The 16216-nt window shown below is 40.7% G+C and overlaps 1 protein-coding gene across 6 annotated transcripts in view; it reads left to right on the top strand.

The window, feature by feature from the left end:
* The first annotated feature begins 2329 nt into the window (after positions 1-2329).
* The window catches only part of LOC127438253 (complement factor H-like), a 137643-nt gene continuing 123756 nt past the window's right edge, over positions 2330-16216 (top strand). The window contains exons 1-13 of one of the 6 annotated variants that reach the window (XM_051693707.1): positions 2330-2726; positions 2879-3046; positions 3145-3250; positions 3361-3437; positions 7208-7390; positions 7519-7695; positions 7977-8171; positions 8251-8424; positions 8516-8692; positions 8846-9022; positions 9117-9281; positions 9403-9582; positions 15395-15571. In XM_051693707.1, the coding sequence (XP_051549667.1) occupies positions 2657-2726; positions 2879-3046; positions 3145-3250; positions 3361-3437; positions 7208-7390; positions 7519-7695; positions 7977-8171; positions 8251-8424; positions 8516-8692; positions 8846-9022; positions 9117-9281; positions 9403-9582; positions 15395-15571 (2026 nt within the window). In that variant the 5' untranslated portion in view covers positions 2330-2656. The remainder of the gene's footprint in view (positions 2727-2878; positions 3047-3144; positions 3251-3360; positions 3438-7207; positions 7391-7518; positions 7696-7976; positions 8172-8250; positions 8425-8515; positions 8693-8845; positions 9023-9116; positions 9282-9402; positions 9583-15394; positions 15572-16216) is intronic. The other 5 variants (XM_051693706.1, XM_051693705.1, XM_051693704.1 and 2 more) reach the window with 5 other exon arrangements.

The following is a 16216-nucleotide window of genomic DNA, read 5'->3' as shown; positions in this document are numbered from 1 at the left end:
ATCCTGTATGCATCCCGACAGCAGTGAAATGTCACCTCTTACGTCAATCAACCGTTGTGCTAAAACAAGAGTTATCACATCAACGTGCGCTACCCAGACAGATTTCGCGGTTGTGCACTATATCAGTGTTTATGGCTATGTCTCGTTTGGAAGGATGCGTCCTACGGAGGTCGCATTTGTCGGCCGCATACGTCATCGAGGCTGTCTCGTTTCAGAAAAGCAAGTAGGACACTTCGAATGCAGCCTTCGAATGTGACCTTCTTTCATGGGTATTCGGAGGATGCATGAGGTGTATCCTTCGTGGGCACTCACAACCCACAATTCTTTGCTTCAATGGAAATGTCTAAAAAAATTTAGCCAATTTGCCTGTAAATATGATGTTTAAACGCAAGTAATGTTAATTCCCAAGCTGAAGTACCTCAGTAGATGGGTGCAGAGTATATAATATGTATTATTATATTAATATATAATTAAAATAAAGTATTAGACTAAAAGTATACCTGTAAAATGTATTTTCATTTCTCTTTATATCTTTATAACTCTCATAAATTCCCTTCTAAAGGGACTTTGTTACCTTCTCACTCGAAGCGCTCGTGCTTGTTAAAGAGTGGCGTGCTGTCATAGCAACCATGTTACGTTCTGTTTCCGTTTGTCCTATGAAGGCCGTCTCGTTTAAATGAGATTTGTTTTAAAGGAGGCCACTCTATATACTGCAGCCTTCAAAGGATGCATCCTACCTAGCATGCAGCCTTCCAAACGAGACACAGCCTACATCTGTGTCTCCCTCTGAATGCGTTTAGATGCGCTATACAATATGGAATAGCCTTTCTGTGGAACTGAGTACATCAGATAAAAGAGACGTGCCGTACTGGGGTATTCCAGGACAAGGACCACTGCCTTATGAGAGATAAGACACTGTCGAAGGAAAAAACTTTAAAATTTTAAAAACAACTTTTTACATGATAGTGTTTCCATGTAAATTAATATGTGATAGTCTGGGATATAAATGTCATTTCAAAGGGGAGTTAAAAAGTACAGACCTAAAATATAGTTGTTGTTGTTTTTTTGTTTTGTTTTTGTTTTTTATAAACCAAGCGAAATGTCAACTGAATCTCCTGAATCTTCATATCATCAGTTCAGAATGATGTTCATATTAAAATGTTCAGAACAAAACTCTGGACTGTTTCATGTGATCTGATTAAAACACCATCACTTAGGGATTTGTCATGTGGACCACTCGGTGGTGCAGTTGCTCCATAAAATATGTGATTACCAATGAGTAGGCCTGCTCTGATTGTGGCATACTGATCCTCGGGACCACTATGAAGAAAAATAAGCTATGTTTGCTGTAAAAATTAAATGTCTTTTGCTAAAAACGTGTACTCTCATTCTCATGATTATATCAAGTAATCTAAATACAGTGGGGTTCAGAAATCCACTTGAGTCCACTTGTGAAAAAGCTTCCATTTTATATTATTTTTTTATTGCAAATGATATCATCATTTTAATATGTTGAACTGAAAAATCAACTTGAAATTCTCTTGTTTTTGCTTTATTGACAGCATGCACTCGAGTTTGCATGGACTGATGGGGGATGTGTCTGGCTATTGGGATATGTTGTAACAAAAGTTCACCGTGTGTTCAATGAACTGCATATTTTTTCCTCTGCAATAAATGTGAATGTTTATTTAGCATTTTTTTATATCCAGGTATGTGCCTATACAGAAATTGGCTTTTAAAAATAAAACTACTCTGAGGATACACTGAAGTAAAATGTGTGACAACCAACAGTTTTCGCAATAGGCCGTTATTGATTAATACTCCATAAAAAACTAAATTCTAATAAATAAATAAATAAATAAATCTTACAGACAAACATTTACAAATGAAGTCAAAGACCTTAAGTTTAACATTTTAGTGTTTACCAAACACCAACACTGTAAGATCCAGTAAACTGCATTCTGCTTTTATGGTTAAAAAAAAAACATTTATTTAGTGTGAGATAATGAGATTCATTTAGGACAACAGATACAAGTTTTTTTTTTTTTTTTTTTTTTTTTTGTGGAAGTTTAGCACACTCAAATATTTTAAGTAGCCTCAGTTACAAATTATCTCTGTGTTTATCAGCTCAGTTCTAAAACACATTTTGCAATGGCACTGACAAACACATTTTGCAATGGCAGTACTGTTGCAATGTTTGAAAGCTTGAAAGTATTATGAAATTTCCTCCTTATGTCTCTATTTTCTTTGCAACAATGCCCCATCGGTCAGATTAATTTAATAAATATTGCTCTTCTTCAGTCAAAAACTCATGACCTACATGAGGCAGTGCAAAAGATCTAACAGGAGAAAGCTGCAGAAGACAGAAAACATTTTGGAAACTGCCCTTTGCTGCTTGCTGTTCTTGGGTTACGTAAATGTGTGACTCAAGAAACTGTACTTCTCTTTTAAGGAGCTATCTCTTAGTGTGTCCAAATTACATGTGAATTGCAGCTTCTTCTTTTTTTTATCTTTGCACAGAGAGGTCTGGTGTAAGTAAGACGTCTTTCTGACTTTGGTAAATGATTAACTTGTTGATCCCCAAGCAGAATAGAGTTTCAGAGACAAAGATTAAAAAAGCTACAGTCATTTGTGAAGTGAGCTCAAACGTTCAAAAATGAAAGTTCCTATAAAACTCCTCGGCTTTGCCTTTTTGGTTTTATCCTTTACATTTGTACAAGCTCAAGGTAAGTTTACTGCCTTCTTCTTTACTTTTTTCATTTTGTTATTTATTTTAATGTTGTTTATATTTAGATTTAATTGATCAATGATATACACATTATATGCACTTTTAAACTTTTCTTCATGTCTTCATGTATGCATTGTTTGTGCTTTTTAGAATGTCTTCAAAAGGACATTACATATGAAAACATAGAACTGTTGGAGAAAGATTCCTACAATAATGATGAAATAGTGAAAGTTAACTGTCAGACAGGCTATAATGGCATGTACAAACTGAAGTGTGTCAATGGGAAATGGGAGGAAATTATTGCACGACACTGCTCAAGTAAGTAAATATGATGATCACATTATTTTTGGCTATTAACTAAATATTTATTGAAGTACATTTCATTATGCAGAGTGAAACTTGTTTGATTTTTGCAGGGAAAAAATGTGGCCACCCAGGGGATACACCAAATGGTGATTTTAAGCTTTTAGAGGGAACCGAGTTTGTTTTTGGAGCAACAGTGGAGTATACTTGCAAGACAGGGTAAATGTGGATTGCGTAATTTTTTTTTTTTTTTTTTTTTTTTTGTTTCCTTTACTACAAGGTTTGACACTACTTGCACTTAAACATTTTTTATTACTTTGTATTCACAGGTACGAAATGGCAAGCAGGGTAAAACTGCGTCACTGCAGAAGCCAAGGGTGGGATAATTCTGTCCCCATCTGTGAGGGTAGGGTTTCTTGAAAATCGCTGTTTTGTTTATTGTCATTCCATCAAACGTATAATTCATTGCAGAGGCATTATAATGCATTAGAAATGTCTCATTATACACCTTATAGTATGTTAAAACTTCTCATAAATAATTGTAACCACAATTATAGTACATTATAGTACACAAGCAACATCCAATTTTATCTGCAGAAGTTATAATGTATTATACAGTATATATTTGTAATATTGTACGTATATATAATAGGTATGCTTTAAGTGACAAAAGCAATGTCTTATTATAAACATCCAAAAGATATTTTTTGATAGTTACAAGACATTACAGGTCATGCTGGAAGTTGTATACATTACACATGGACAAAATACAAAATAACACACGTTCAATGTAAATTTTTGGACATTACGAAAAACACTTGTAATGCTACAAGGTTCAAATATATCAGAAAATCTCTCTCAAGACAAAAATGTGTGTCAATCACACATGTAGCCAATCTTCTTGGGCATAAACACATCCAAGAATAAAATAAAAGATAAAAAATAAAACTGATTCTATTCTGGACCTATTCAATAAATATTAATGCTTGTGCATCTTATTTGGAGACTTATTTTATCAATAGCTTCCATTATATAATTTTGACTTATGATGTATTGCATGTTACAAGTTTATGTTATGGCTGTTTATAAGAAGATATTGCTTTTGTAATTTTACTTAAAGCAGGCAAAAATCACTTATAATATGATCACATCTTAAAGCCTTTGACTGTTTACACAGTGCTTCTTTTGCATGACACCACTTATACGATTAACTTAGCTTCTGCTGTGTTAAAATTGGATGTTGCTTGTATTATAATGCATTATAATCTAAAATATAATTATGAATAGGGGAAGTCTTATAAAATATTATAACTGTAGTTATAATTATTTATGAAACGTTATAAGTTATTATAAGGTGTATTACGAGACATTATGAATTCAGTATAATGCATTTATAATGCTTTTACAATTTATTATATATATATGTTCTTCATAGAAATTGTTACCAAATGTTTTTGTTTCAAATTTTAATGAGGAAAAAAATTACTGTGTGCACACTTAACTGATTTTGAGATTGGTAAAACTCCAGAAAGTAGGCCTGTTTTACGCATACAGCGACCATGGGGTGTGAGTGGCACAGTTGAGTGGTACATCTGAGTGACTGCAACGACAGGTGTGCATAGGGCTTTCACACTGAAAGCATTTTTGCTCAACCTTAATTGCTCAACCATAGAATGAACTAAGTTTTTGCAAACTGACTTTTATGTGCTACATTCCACGTTTTGCCACAGTTTCGTGGTGAAATTAACGCTAGAGGTGCAATAACAACTGTGCGTTTTATTCACTATCACACAAATACCCGAGTACAACAGCTGATTTTGAATTTATAGACACAAACTTTTCACTCTATTATTCACACACTGCTATGTTATGATATTGAAACACTTTTAATCTAACACATCATTTGAAAAACTATTCATTTTAACACTGGTATTACAGACCCAACTACATTTATACACGTAATCCAATGTGATTAGCTTCCATGTTAGCTTACCTGATAGAGAGATGGACTTTAGATTCAGAGGACCGAGGCTCAAGTCCAGACAAGCCAAGACAAGCACGCAAGCTGAGCTGAAAGTGTCATAGAAGTGACACAAAATGACATGGTTGCTTCAGAAAATGTGCTTTTCCTGTCGCTTTTGCCTATTTCACACTATAAATTCAGTAGTTCGCAAGTTAATATAATCCTGCATTGGGGATTGTATAAACATGTTTGGCTTGCTGTCCTGGGAGAAGGCTCGAGACTTGACCTGAGCTTGGTCTGTTTTGCTTTGTTTGATGTAGTATCTGATTGTATCATTGTCTAGGATATGAAGCTCTGACATGGTGGGATGGATTCTTGGATCGAATTTTGCTGTGGTGATGAGTTCTGAGCAGCAGAGGAAGCCAAAGAAGGCAAGAATTAACATGGCGTCTAGGGTTTTGGAGGTGTTTGTAGACACATAGCCCTGGCGGAGAGTATTTAGGCATAGAGTTAGAAAATCGATGGTGATGCCATCGATGGTGATGCCTGGTATCGATTCTGGTGGGTTGGGCTTTATGAATACCCTTGACTAGAAGTGAGATCTGGGGGTGGCTTATTGTGGAGGAGTTTTTGCTGAAAATTCATTTATAGAAGAAATGGATGCCGCTTAAGTACCCTTCAATATTTCCGGGGTAGAAATTTTTGGTTTGACTGAGGTGTGAGGCGAAAGAAGATATAGAGAGAAGAGAAAAATCGGGAAATAGTAGTTTGTAAATTAGGTGGAAATTTCGGAAGCATTTCCAGGCTATCCAGTATGCTTTGAGGGTTCAGGGGGAAACGGCTTGGAGAATAAAGTCCAGGGATGCGTGGTGGAGTTTGAGAGGGTGATTTAAAGGAATTTCAGTTCTGAACGTTGAGGAACTAGGGCTGGTGTCAGGTTCGCTTCTGGAGCCAAGGCTCTGAATCTCTGGAAGGAAAAGCGAGAAAGAGAGTCGGCAATCTATTTTTTGAGCCTGGAATGTGTTGTGCTTTGATTATAATTTGGTTATGAATGGAGATCCAAATTAGGCGCCTTAGAAATAGCGACAATTCTGGCGAACGGGATCTGCCTTTGTTAATGCACTGGACAGTGGCTTGGTTGTCGCAGTGGACTACAATACGTTTAGATGTCCATTCCAACCCCCAGAGGGAGCCTGCTACCATGATGGGATAAAGTTTGACAGGGCAGAAGATGAAGAGTGGGGGGGGGGGGGGGTGAGTTGATCAGATTAGGGGACCAGGTGGATGCAAACCATCTGCCCTGGTAATAACCTCCAAATCCAATAGATGGAGCTGAATTAGTGTATAACTGAATATCGTCCGTGGACAGATGAAGCTAGAGAGAGGAGGTGTGAGATGAATGGGTGGAACTTGGGGGATGATAAACATGGCAAAGTTTAGATGGCCGAGGAGGGAGAGGAGATTGTGCTTGGTGAAACTTGGGATTGACAGGATATTAGAAGTGATTGAAGTAATCCTATCGATCTTTCCTTTGGGAGGAGAAGCGAGAAATTTAGCCGTATCGAGTTGGATGCCTAGAAATTAAATGGAAGTGGATGGATCGGTGGTTTTCACTTGGGCGATAGGAATTCCTACTGTATATCGGAGAACACTTTCATAACTACGGTTAGGTGGAGAGCCGGGGGAGAATTGTGAGGTGAGATGGTGAAGAAATCGTCAAGCAGATGGATTAACTCACACAAAACCAAAACCAAACTTAAAAGTGTACACTATAAACTTGTTTAATTCATCTGGATTCTGTCAGATTTACTTCAGAGAAAGTGTTTGTATGCCTGTCACTGTGTGTGGAAGCCTGTTAAACATCTATTTTTTACAAACAATGGATACGTTTTCTCTATTGTTTTATGTTGCTTCATACAAGCCCCTCTATTACAAAAGACTGTGTTGATAAATAGGCTTATAGTACATTTTGACATGTTTTCTGCTGAGTTCAGCGTCTGCCGTGCAAAAAATAGGCTCAGTACGGAAACTTTACTTTCAGTGCCGTTTCTTAGATTGTTACATGGTTCACAGCCACAGTGTCAGTGTTGTAACCTGTTCATATGGGCGCCTATGAATACATGCTGCTCACACGTCACAAACGCAGTATATGTAAAACAGGCCTTACAGTTATACAAGGGAATCATAACTAAATGAATGTATTTATCCCCTAGTGGTGAAGTGCCCAGCTATCCACACAGAAGGGGATTTGACTGCATCAGGCAACATGGAGGAGGGAAGCTATGGCGATGTTATTCACTTTGAGTGTGTATCTCCTGACAAAAAGATAGATCGAAGTAGTGACATTCATTGCAAGGAGAATGGCGCTTGGAGTGACTCTGTTCCAAAGTGCATAGGTTAATTTCCAATGATCTTCTGACTGACACTATTTTTACCCAGTGATTATACTGTAGACTTGCATTCAAACAGTATGTCAAACAGCCACTTTAATGCTTGGTGCACTTTTCCCTTGCATTTCATGAAGAGATAACATGCACAGCACCTAACATACCACACGGGAGGATTTTGTCAGCAAAAGAGAACCATGAAGAATACAAGAAAGATGAAATATTGCAGTACAGATGTGAAAAAGGATACAAGTCCAGAGAGGGAATCCCAAGATGCACTAAATATGGCTGGAGTCTGAACCCAGAGTGTGACGGTAATGCACATAATTCATATGTATTTTAAGGGAAATAGTCCTTCTGTCTATATAGCCAAGACATCAGTGGTGTTACAATGTCTGCAATCTCTGCAATACCCTCAAAATACTTGTGCATTTTAATCAGTTATGTATTATATGTAGCTTGAACCTGTCTTTTTTACACTAAGAATTTTTTTAGTTGTCAGAACTCTTTAACCCACACTACTCAGTCCCAGTTTCACACTACTTTATGTTTGATGTCATCTTAATGTAGTTTTGCATAATTTTGTCTTGAACAGAAGTAACTTGTCAGATTAAGTCAACCAGTTATGGAACAGAAAGTATCGAACCAGAGGGAAAAACAATTTTCAGAGCTGAAGAAACAGTAAAAATTACCTGCTCTGAAAGATACTGGATATTTGGCATAAAAAAAAACACAAAATCATTTACATGCCAAATTGACGGGCAATGGGATGACGAGCCTACTTGTGTGGGTAAGCTTGCAGAGAATCACTTCTTGACTTGGTGCTGAATCCATTGCTTATTATTAAAAGAATGTGAATCTTGTTTCAGATATTAGATGTGAAGTTCCACATGACAGGCGTATTTCTCAACCAGAATATTACTTTAAAGGAGACTTAAAATTGGATGCAGAAATATATTACTATTGTAATTCTGGATATAGTAAAATGGCACAGAAGGCCAAATGTACACGAGAAGGCTGGAAACCAGATCCACTGTGTGCTAGTATGTTCTTCTAAAAAGCTTAACAATCTGTGGTACTGATACATAATTCACATGAATTCTGTGATTAATTAGTATGTCGGATGTTTTCCAGAAATTACGTGTGAAGCACCAAAAATCTCAAATGCAGAGATCGAGGGAGATCAGAGAGAAAACTATGAAGTCTCTTCAAGAATAGTATATAAATGTCACTCTGGATTTAAACCAGAGCAGCGTATACAAATCACCTGTAATTCCCAGGGCCAATGGACAGGCATACAGCACTGCACTGGCAAGTTACAGTTTGTTGACCAAGCGAGAACATGAAATTACATTTAATGTCATTATCCAATCAAATAATTATTTTTGATATACTTACCATTGATAACTCAATAAAATGTAATTACTTTGTGTTAATACAGTTTTTTATGTTCTTTCCCCACAGCAACGGAAGTATCTTGCATTACTCCATCCTTGAAAAATGGGTTCATATACAGAGCCTCCATAAATGAGAAAGAAATGTTTTACTCATGCAATGCAGGTTATAAACCATTCAGTGGGAACTGGTGGGAATCAGTGACATGCAATGAGAGGTCTTGGTCTGATGAGCCACAGTGTATCAGTGAGTGTGTTTTATTATTGTCAGTGTTAGGTGTAAGACAAATTTGTTTACTACATTTTTTTTTTTTTTTTTTTGGTGTGGTCTCTCTTTACAGGGAAGGAAGAATGTGGCGCTTACCCCAAAGTCAATCATGGAAAAATAAAGCAAACAAAAAATCATGATAGAGAATCTGCAGAATTTGAATGTGATCCAGGCTTTAAATCAACACATAGCTCGATTAAATGTGTCGAGGGTAAATGGGAGACACCAACCTGTGAGGGTGAGCCTCTTGAACTCTTATTACATAACTTTGAGTGACTCTGACCTACAATGTTAGCATGATTTACTCTAAACCCTGTCTTCTTGCAGTTTCTGATTTGTCTTTTATGGCTTTTTTCCAGAGGATGTGCATTGTGACATTCCTCCGGAGGTGGAAAATGCTGTCATACCCTCTAAACCTCAAGAATATTATCCTGAAGGATCTTCTGTAACATACAAATGTCGAAACTTATTCACAATGAGGGGGCCTAGCAGAGTTCTCTGCCACAACGCAACTTGGGGAGAAACACCAAAATGTGAAGGTGAGTTTTGATTGGTGATCGTAACTATGTTTTAATGACCCCTTCAGAAAGCAATGCCATTATAGCACATTAAAACCACAACAAGAGGAAATATTTACATGGCGATACAGCGCAATACAGATGTGAGGAGGTGCTAAGTTTTCATCTCTCTTTTACTTTCTCACCAATAACTTAATATTTCAACTGTTGATCATAGTATACATACAATCAAAATGTAAATGTATTGTTTATTTACTGCATCAGAAAACGTCTCCGGTTACGTTTGTAACCTCGGTTCCCTGAGATGTAGGGAACGAGACATCGCGTCGCTGACGCTTATGGGAAAAACTACTTTTCTCCGATTTCTGAACTGCTATTGGATCATGCCAATTCAGATGCAACTGAATTGAGCCAATGGCATTCGTGTCCGCTCAGCCAATGACATTGAGCACGCGGCGCTCAGCTTTCTATATAAGTGGGCGGCATAACGCCATCAGTCAGAAATCGACTGAAAGCGGCTTTCCAAATGTTTGAATGTCCCTATGGATGTTTTCACATTTGAGTCTTCTTTACATCTGTGCATGCTTGGATGTTATTTTTCCGCTGAGCATTCTTTTTCAAGTGCAGGATAAACGCCTCAGGTGAGTCAAGTCCCGTCTTTCACCAGACCATGTCGACGGGTTAATTTATGCTTTTGAGTAAGTAGCCTAGAAAATAACTGTTTTAGACTAGGTATGCAAATTATTTAATCTGCTGATTAAGAAGGCTATTTTCAACGAGATGCCGACTGCTTAACGGGTTAAACTATCTTTGATTCTGTGTGCACGTCATGTTTAGAATACATTAGGTTTATTACAGACTACATCACAGACCTATTTTTTCTATCCTATAGCTACTTTTTTTTTTTTTTACATCGTAACTGTTATTGGTTGACATTCTTTACCAAACAGCTATCATATTAGATCAATGGCTAATACACGACTGCACGTTGTGAAATACACGTGACTTTTCAGCACATTTTTTTCTGTCTCATAGATTTGGCTTAGTCTACCTGTTAATTATTTTCAACAATGTCCTGACTGTTTTAATATGTTAAGTAACTTTTACTTGGTTATTTCCGTTTAGAACAGGCTTTTAGGGTTGTTCCATTAATACTGCACTATTCATTCAATTGTTTTCAATAAATATGTCTGTTAAACATTCGCTAATGTTGATTCAGTGAATGAGTGTCATGTTCTATATTTAAAGTACAATGATCATAATTCAAGGCGAGCATGTCACAGATAAATGCCCCTTTTCAGTAGAATTTAGCATCGGATTTGGAATAGATTAAGTATTTTAAATGGGTCGCATAATTTTTTTTTTTTTTTTACTGTTTTCTAAAGGTTGGTTTCTCTTTAGACTAGTCGACTAGTCGGCTACAAAACTTCCATTTAAACGACAGTCAAATTAGTCGTAGCGCACATCCCTAGTTGTAACTACCCCGAGTGTATAGAAGGGGCAGGACATGAGATTGGTTCATAAAGATACAACGCTTAGCTTATAGGAAGCGTAAAATAAATAAACCCTGACAGTTCTGAGGGGGCGGGGTAACAAGCACATTCACATCGCTCAGTAGCGGGATGCTTTGCCTTTAAGAGGGCTCCAAGCAGAGCTAGTAGAGCACAGCCAGGTGCACAGTCCGGTAGTGAATCAGCTGAGTTCCACTAAGGGAAACACAGCGCATATCTATCTTTTGATCAGAGAATAAGTGTCTAAGGCTTGACCGAGATACAAGTATATTCATGTATTTGTGTCAGAAACAGTAAATATATATTCAAGCGGTATGGCCCGAGTGTGGCACCGCTTTACATTCGAATGTCTAAAGCACAGCCGAAACATAAGAGATACTGCATATAGTGTAATTAGGCAGTATAAATGAAGTATGACGGCGCTTAACATGAAGGGCCAAGTCTTGCATTGTTGCACAAGCGCGTGCGATCCGGGAACGAAGTGAATTCATCGAGTTCTCGAAGCGGACCTTAGAACATAATGATTTAATGCTGCTGTACAGACAATATCTGTGAAGCCACCAAATGCATGTCAAGGTTGTAAAATCGTGCAAATGTGATGGGCGAAGCACAATCCGCTGCCAGGCAGATTTCTTGTATGGAAACACCATTTTCCCACGCCCAAGAGGTGGCTATACCTCACGTTGAGTGGGCCTTAATGCCAATAGGGCATTGGGTTCCCTGAGATTTGTACGCCAGTGTTATAGCATCAACAATCCAATGTGACAGTCTCTGCTTTTAGACTGGCATGCCTTTTGAGCGACCTCCGAAACTGGTCTGTTTGTCTGAAATAGCTCGTGCGGGACACATAGGTGTTTAGCGTTGTGACTGGACAGAGCGTATGGAGGGAGCGTTGCTCTTCCAACTGGAAATGAGTGGGGTAAAATGCTTGTAAGGTGACTACCTGCGCCTTAAAGGGGGTAGAGAGCACTTTGGGAATATAACCTTTTTTCGGTCTCAGCGTGGCTCTAGATTCGCTTGGACCGAATTCCAAACAGGAGCTGTGCACTGAGAACGCCTGCAGATCACTCACCCTCTTAACGGACGCCACCGCAGGTGGTAGATCGCTTAGGTCTTCCATGTCCCGTCCAGGGGCCAGACATGGAGATTCCAGAGGTCTGGTTGCGGGTGCCAGATGGTGCCCCGTCCCAGAGAAAGAAGGTCCTTCCTCAGGGGAATTCGCCGGGGGGGCTGTCGCGAGGAGTGTGAGGTCCGAGAACCACGTCTGGGTGGGCCAGTAGGGTGCTACCAGGACGACCTGCTCCTTGTCCTCCCTGACCTTGCACAGAGAGGGCTGTTGTAAAGGAAAGAGAACGCAGATTGATAGTCTCGATCAGTTCAAAGGGGGCTTTAGTCAGCGTGTTCAGCACCAAGGCCAGGTCCCATGTAGGGATTGTAGCTGGGCGGGGAGGATTCAATCGCCTCGCGCCTCTCCACGAAACAGTGTCTACCTACTGGCATGCCCCCTACAGGTGCATGATTTGCAGAAATAGTGGCTACATATACTTTTAGCATAGACGGAGTAAGACCTGCATCTGAGCGCTCCTGTAAAAATTCCAAAATGACAGAAATAGGTCAATTAATGGGATTGTCACATCTCATTTTGCACCATTTCACAAAGACATTCAATTTGTAGGCATAGAGCCATCTCGTAGATGGGGCTCTAGCGTGCAAAATTTTAATCTTTATTGCCTGTAAGAGGTCTTCATCATCCGACATGACCCGTTCAACGGCCACACATGTAGGTTCCATAACTCCGGCCGCAGATGCCAAATCGAGCCGCGAGCCTGAGAAAGAAGGTCTCATCTTAGTGCGATTTCCCATGGATGCGCATAAAGGAGTTCCACTATTTCTGGAAACCACAGTTGATTCGGCCACCTCGGCGCGATAAGTAGTACTGTTTCCATTTCCTCCCAGATTTTGGAGAGGAGTGGAGGTATGAGGCGCAGCGGGGGAAATGCATACTTCCGCCATTTGTGAGCTAATGCATCCACCCCCAACGGGGCCTGTGCTGTCATGGAATACCACAGGGAAAAATGAGAGGTCTCCTGGGAGGCGAACAGATCTATTGTTGCCCTCCCAAACCTGTTCCAGATCTCCGTGACCGTCAGGGGGTGGAGTTTCCACTCCCCTGCGATCACTCCCTGTCGAGAGAGCATGTCCGCTCCGAAATTCAGGGCTCTGGGCACAGGAGACGCTCGCCGCACCATTTGAAGAACTGTCGCGTGAGTGTCATCACTGGTGGAGATCGCATACCATCCTGGTGATTGATGAGTGCCACTACCGACTTGTTGTCGGTGTGAATCAGAATATGATGCCACGTCACCTATGACTCGAATGCTTTTAGGGCTGAAATTTCTGCCAACATCTCCAAGCGGCTGATGTGCCAGGTCTGTTTTACATTCGTCCATTCCCCGAATGCCGGGCAGCCGTCACATAATGCGCCACAGCCCATGTTGGACGCATCTGTAGTAACTACTTTGCATCTGGAAACCTGACCTAAGGTGACCCCAGGCCAGTAAAACTCCAGAGCTGTCCATGGTGCTATCACAGATTGACAGTGGTTGGTGACTACAACGCGATGGTGAACGTAGCACCATGCCTGCTGAGGAACTTGGCAGTTGAGCCAGCATTGCAGAGGTCTCATGTGTAACAGGCCAAGTGACCGCCGCTGCAGCTGCCATAAGCCAGAGGAGTTTCTGAAAGCATTTCAATTTGAAACTCGCTGCCGTGCTGCATATCGAGTGTATTCTCTCGGCGCCAAATCAGTCGCGACATGAAGTTCTTTGAACATGGTCGGGTCGGGACTGGATTCATCCATTTTTTAAAGAATTTTGCCATGGTAGACCTGGAGCACTGCCATCATGTGCAAGGTGGCACCAGCTTGCCCAGCTGTATTATAGGCGCATCCCGCTAATGTTGAAGTAAGCCGGCATGGCTTAGATGGGAGCAGTGGGTGGGATCTCAAGCAAGCTTGAGTCAAGGGACATAAGTGGGTTGCTACCGCCTGTTCAATGGGGGAACCGAGCCATATCAAATTTGGTCTCCGTGGTCAACAGATGTAAAAGCTGCTGTATTGGAGAGGAGCAGCCTCGCAGAGTATGGTGAACTCCATGCTTTGGAGAGTTCAGCATGGACCTCGGGGAAAAATGGGCCAGGTCTATGCGGGGTGGTCTTAGTTTGGCGACCCACCAAAAACCACTCGTCCAGGTGAGAACGAGTTGGCTCTAACGGAGGTGACCATTCAAGTTCCAACTCATCTATAGCCTTAGTGAGAATGCGGACAAGCTCCTCATCCGCCTTTTAGGGAGGAGAAGCAGCATCCTCTAATGACACGGACGAGCCGACAGTGTCTGAAGCCGTGAGAGATACGGCGTCATCATTGTCCTCTTCTCCATGTTCACTGCTGCCAAACTGCACGAGGGCGGAAGCGCTGTCGGCGGGTGAACACTTTTAGTGAACAGGATGGGGGAAGAAGAGTGTGGGGGTGTGGGTGCATGCGGGACCTGAGCCGGCAGTACAGCCTCACAATCCGTTTGCTCCATATCCTCGCATTGAGCATCGTCGTTCCCCAGGTCCTCGAGGGACGGGGGAGGCAACGGAGCGAGAGCGATCGGGTCATTGCGCTTAAATAGCGCTATCCAAGCGCGGAGCATTTTGAGGCACATTGCCTCGCAGTGTGGGCATTCAGCCTCGACCAGTGCTGCTTCTGCGTGGGCATGGCCCAGACAGAACACACAGCTCTTGTGGCCGTCAGACATGGGAACAGGTTTCCCACATCAGCACTTACGCAATGGCATCTTGAAAAAGACGGTCCAGCCAGCGCAAGCATGGAAAAAATCAACTCTTTTAGCTCACCAGAGCACAGCAGGGGAGCGGTCATCTTCAGGAAGGGAAGTGCCATCCACTGCAGATTAGTGCGATTCAGCGGTGAAATCCAGGAGTGAAGGAGATAAATTCTGACTGATGGCGTTATGCCACCCGCTTATATTGGCTGAGCGGACACGAATGCCATTGGCTCACTTCAGTTGCATCTGAATTGCCGTGATCCAATAGGAGTTCAGAAATTGGAGAAAAGGAGTTTTTCCCATAAGTGTCAATGACGCGATGTAAGTGACCGAAATCGAAAGGGAACATTATTTGGCTCTACAAAATGACATTATTATATTACTTAATTATTAAATGTTATTGTTACACATTTAATAACAATTTTGCATATTTTTGCATAAAAGACTCTCCTCTCTGATTTCTCTCTTCTTGTTTTTGTTTCCTTTTACTGGCAGCTTTCTGTTTAAAACCTCTTCAGACAGTAAATAATTCATTTCTGGTAGATAAAAACCAAGACAAGAGAAAATATTCACATGGAGATACAGTACGCTTTGAGTGTTTTGAGGGGTTTGAGTCAAGGGAGACAACTGCTAAATGTGACGTACAAACCTGGATTTACCCGAAATGTATTAGTAAGTAAAATTGAAAAGGACTGTCTTTCTTTCTTTTTCTTTCTTTCTTTCTTTTTTAAGGAAATGTTGGGCATGTCATACATACTGTACAGTCAATAGATTTTTTATAAATTATATCTGAAAAAAAAAAAAAACATCATGGTTACTTGTGTAAGACGTTGTGTAGATTTAGTGACACTAGGGGTCACCCTTGGGAGCCCGAGACACCTCTGGTCTTTGATAAAAGGCCAATGAAAATTGACAAGTGGTATTTGCATGTCACTCCCCCAGACATACGGGTATAAAAGGAGCTGGTATGCAACCACTCATTCAGGTTTTATGCTGAGGAGCCGAGACAAGGTCCGGCCATTTCAGCGGGTAGTTCAGCGTTGTGGCAGGAGGGACACAATGTCTCATTACCTCCATCAGGGAACGGAGGTTACGCAAGTAACCATGACGTTCCCTATCTGTCACTCACGCGACGTTGTGTCGATGTAGTGACACTAGGGGTCCCTATACAAAACGCTGCAACAATCTGAACTGTGTTACGTGAACTGGCGGTGTGTGATGGGCATATAACTGTGTGCCTCGTAGCCAGGGCACCAGGCTGGCACGTAACCTCCCCCAACATAGTTATGAGTGTCGAATGGCCCTTTGGGGACAAGT

This window comes from Myxocyprinus asiaticus, chromosome 49 (genome assembly GCF_019703515.2).
Source record: "Myxocyprinus asiaticus isolate MX2 ecotype Aquarium Trade chromosome 49, UBuf_Myxa_2, whole genome shotgun sequence".
NCBI lineage: Eukaryota > Metazoa > Chordata > Actinopteri > Cypriniformes > Catostomidae > Myxocyprinus > Myxocyprinus asiaticus.
The sequence above is the reverse complement of the archived record's forward strand: the minus strand, read 5'-3'. Positions and strand labels throughout refer to the sequence as shown.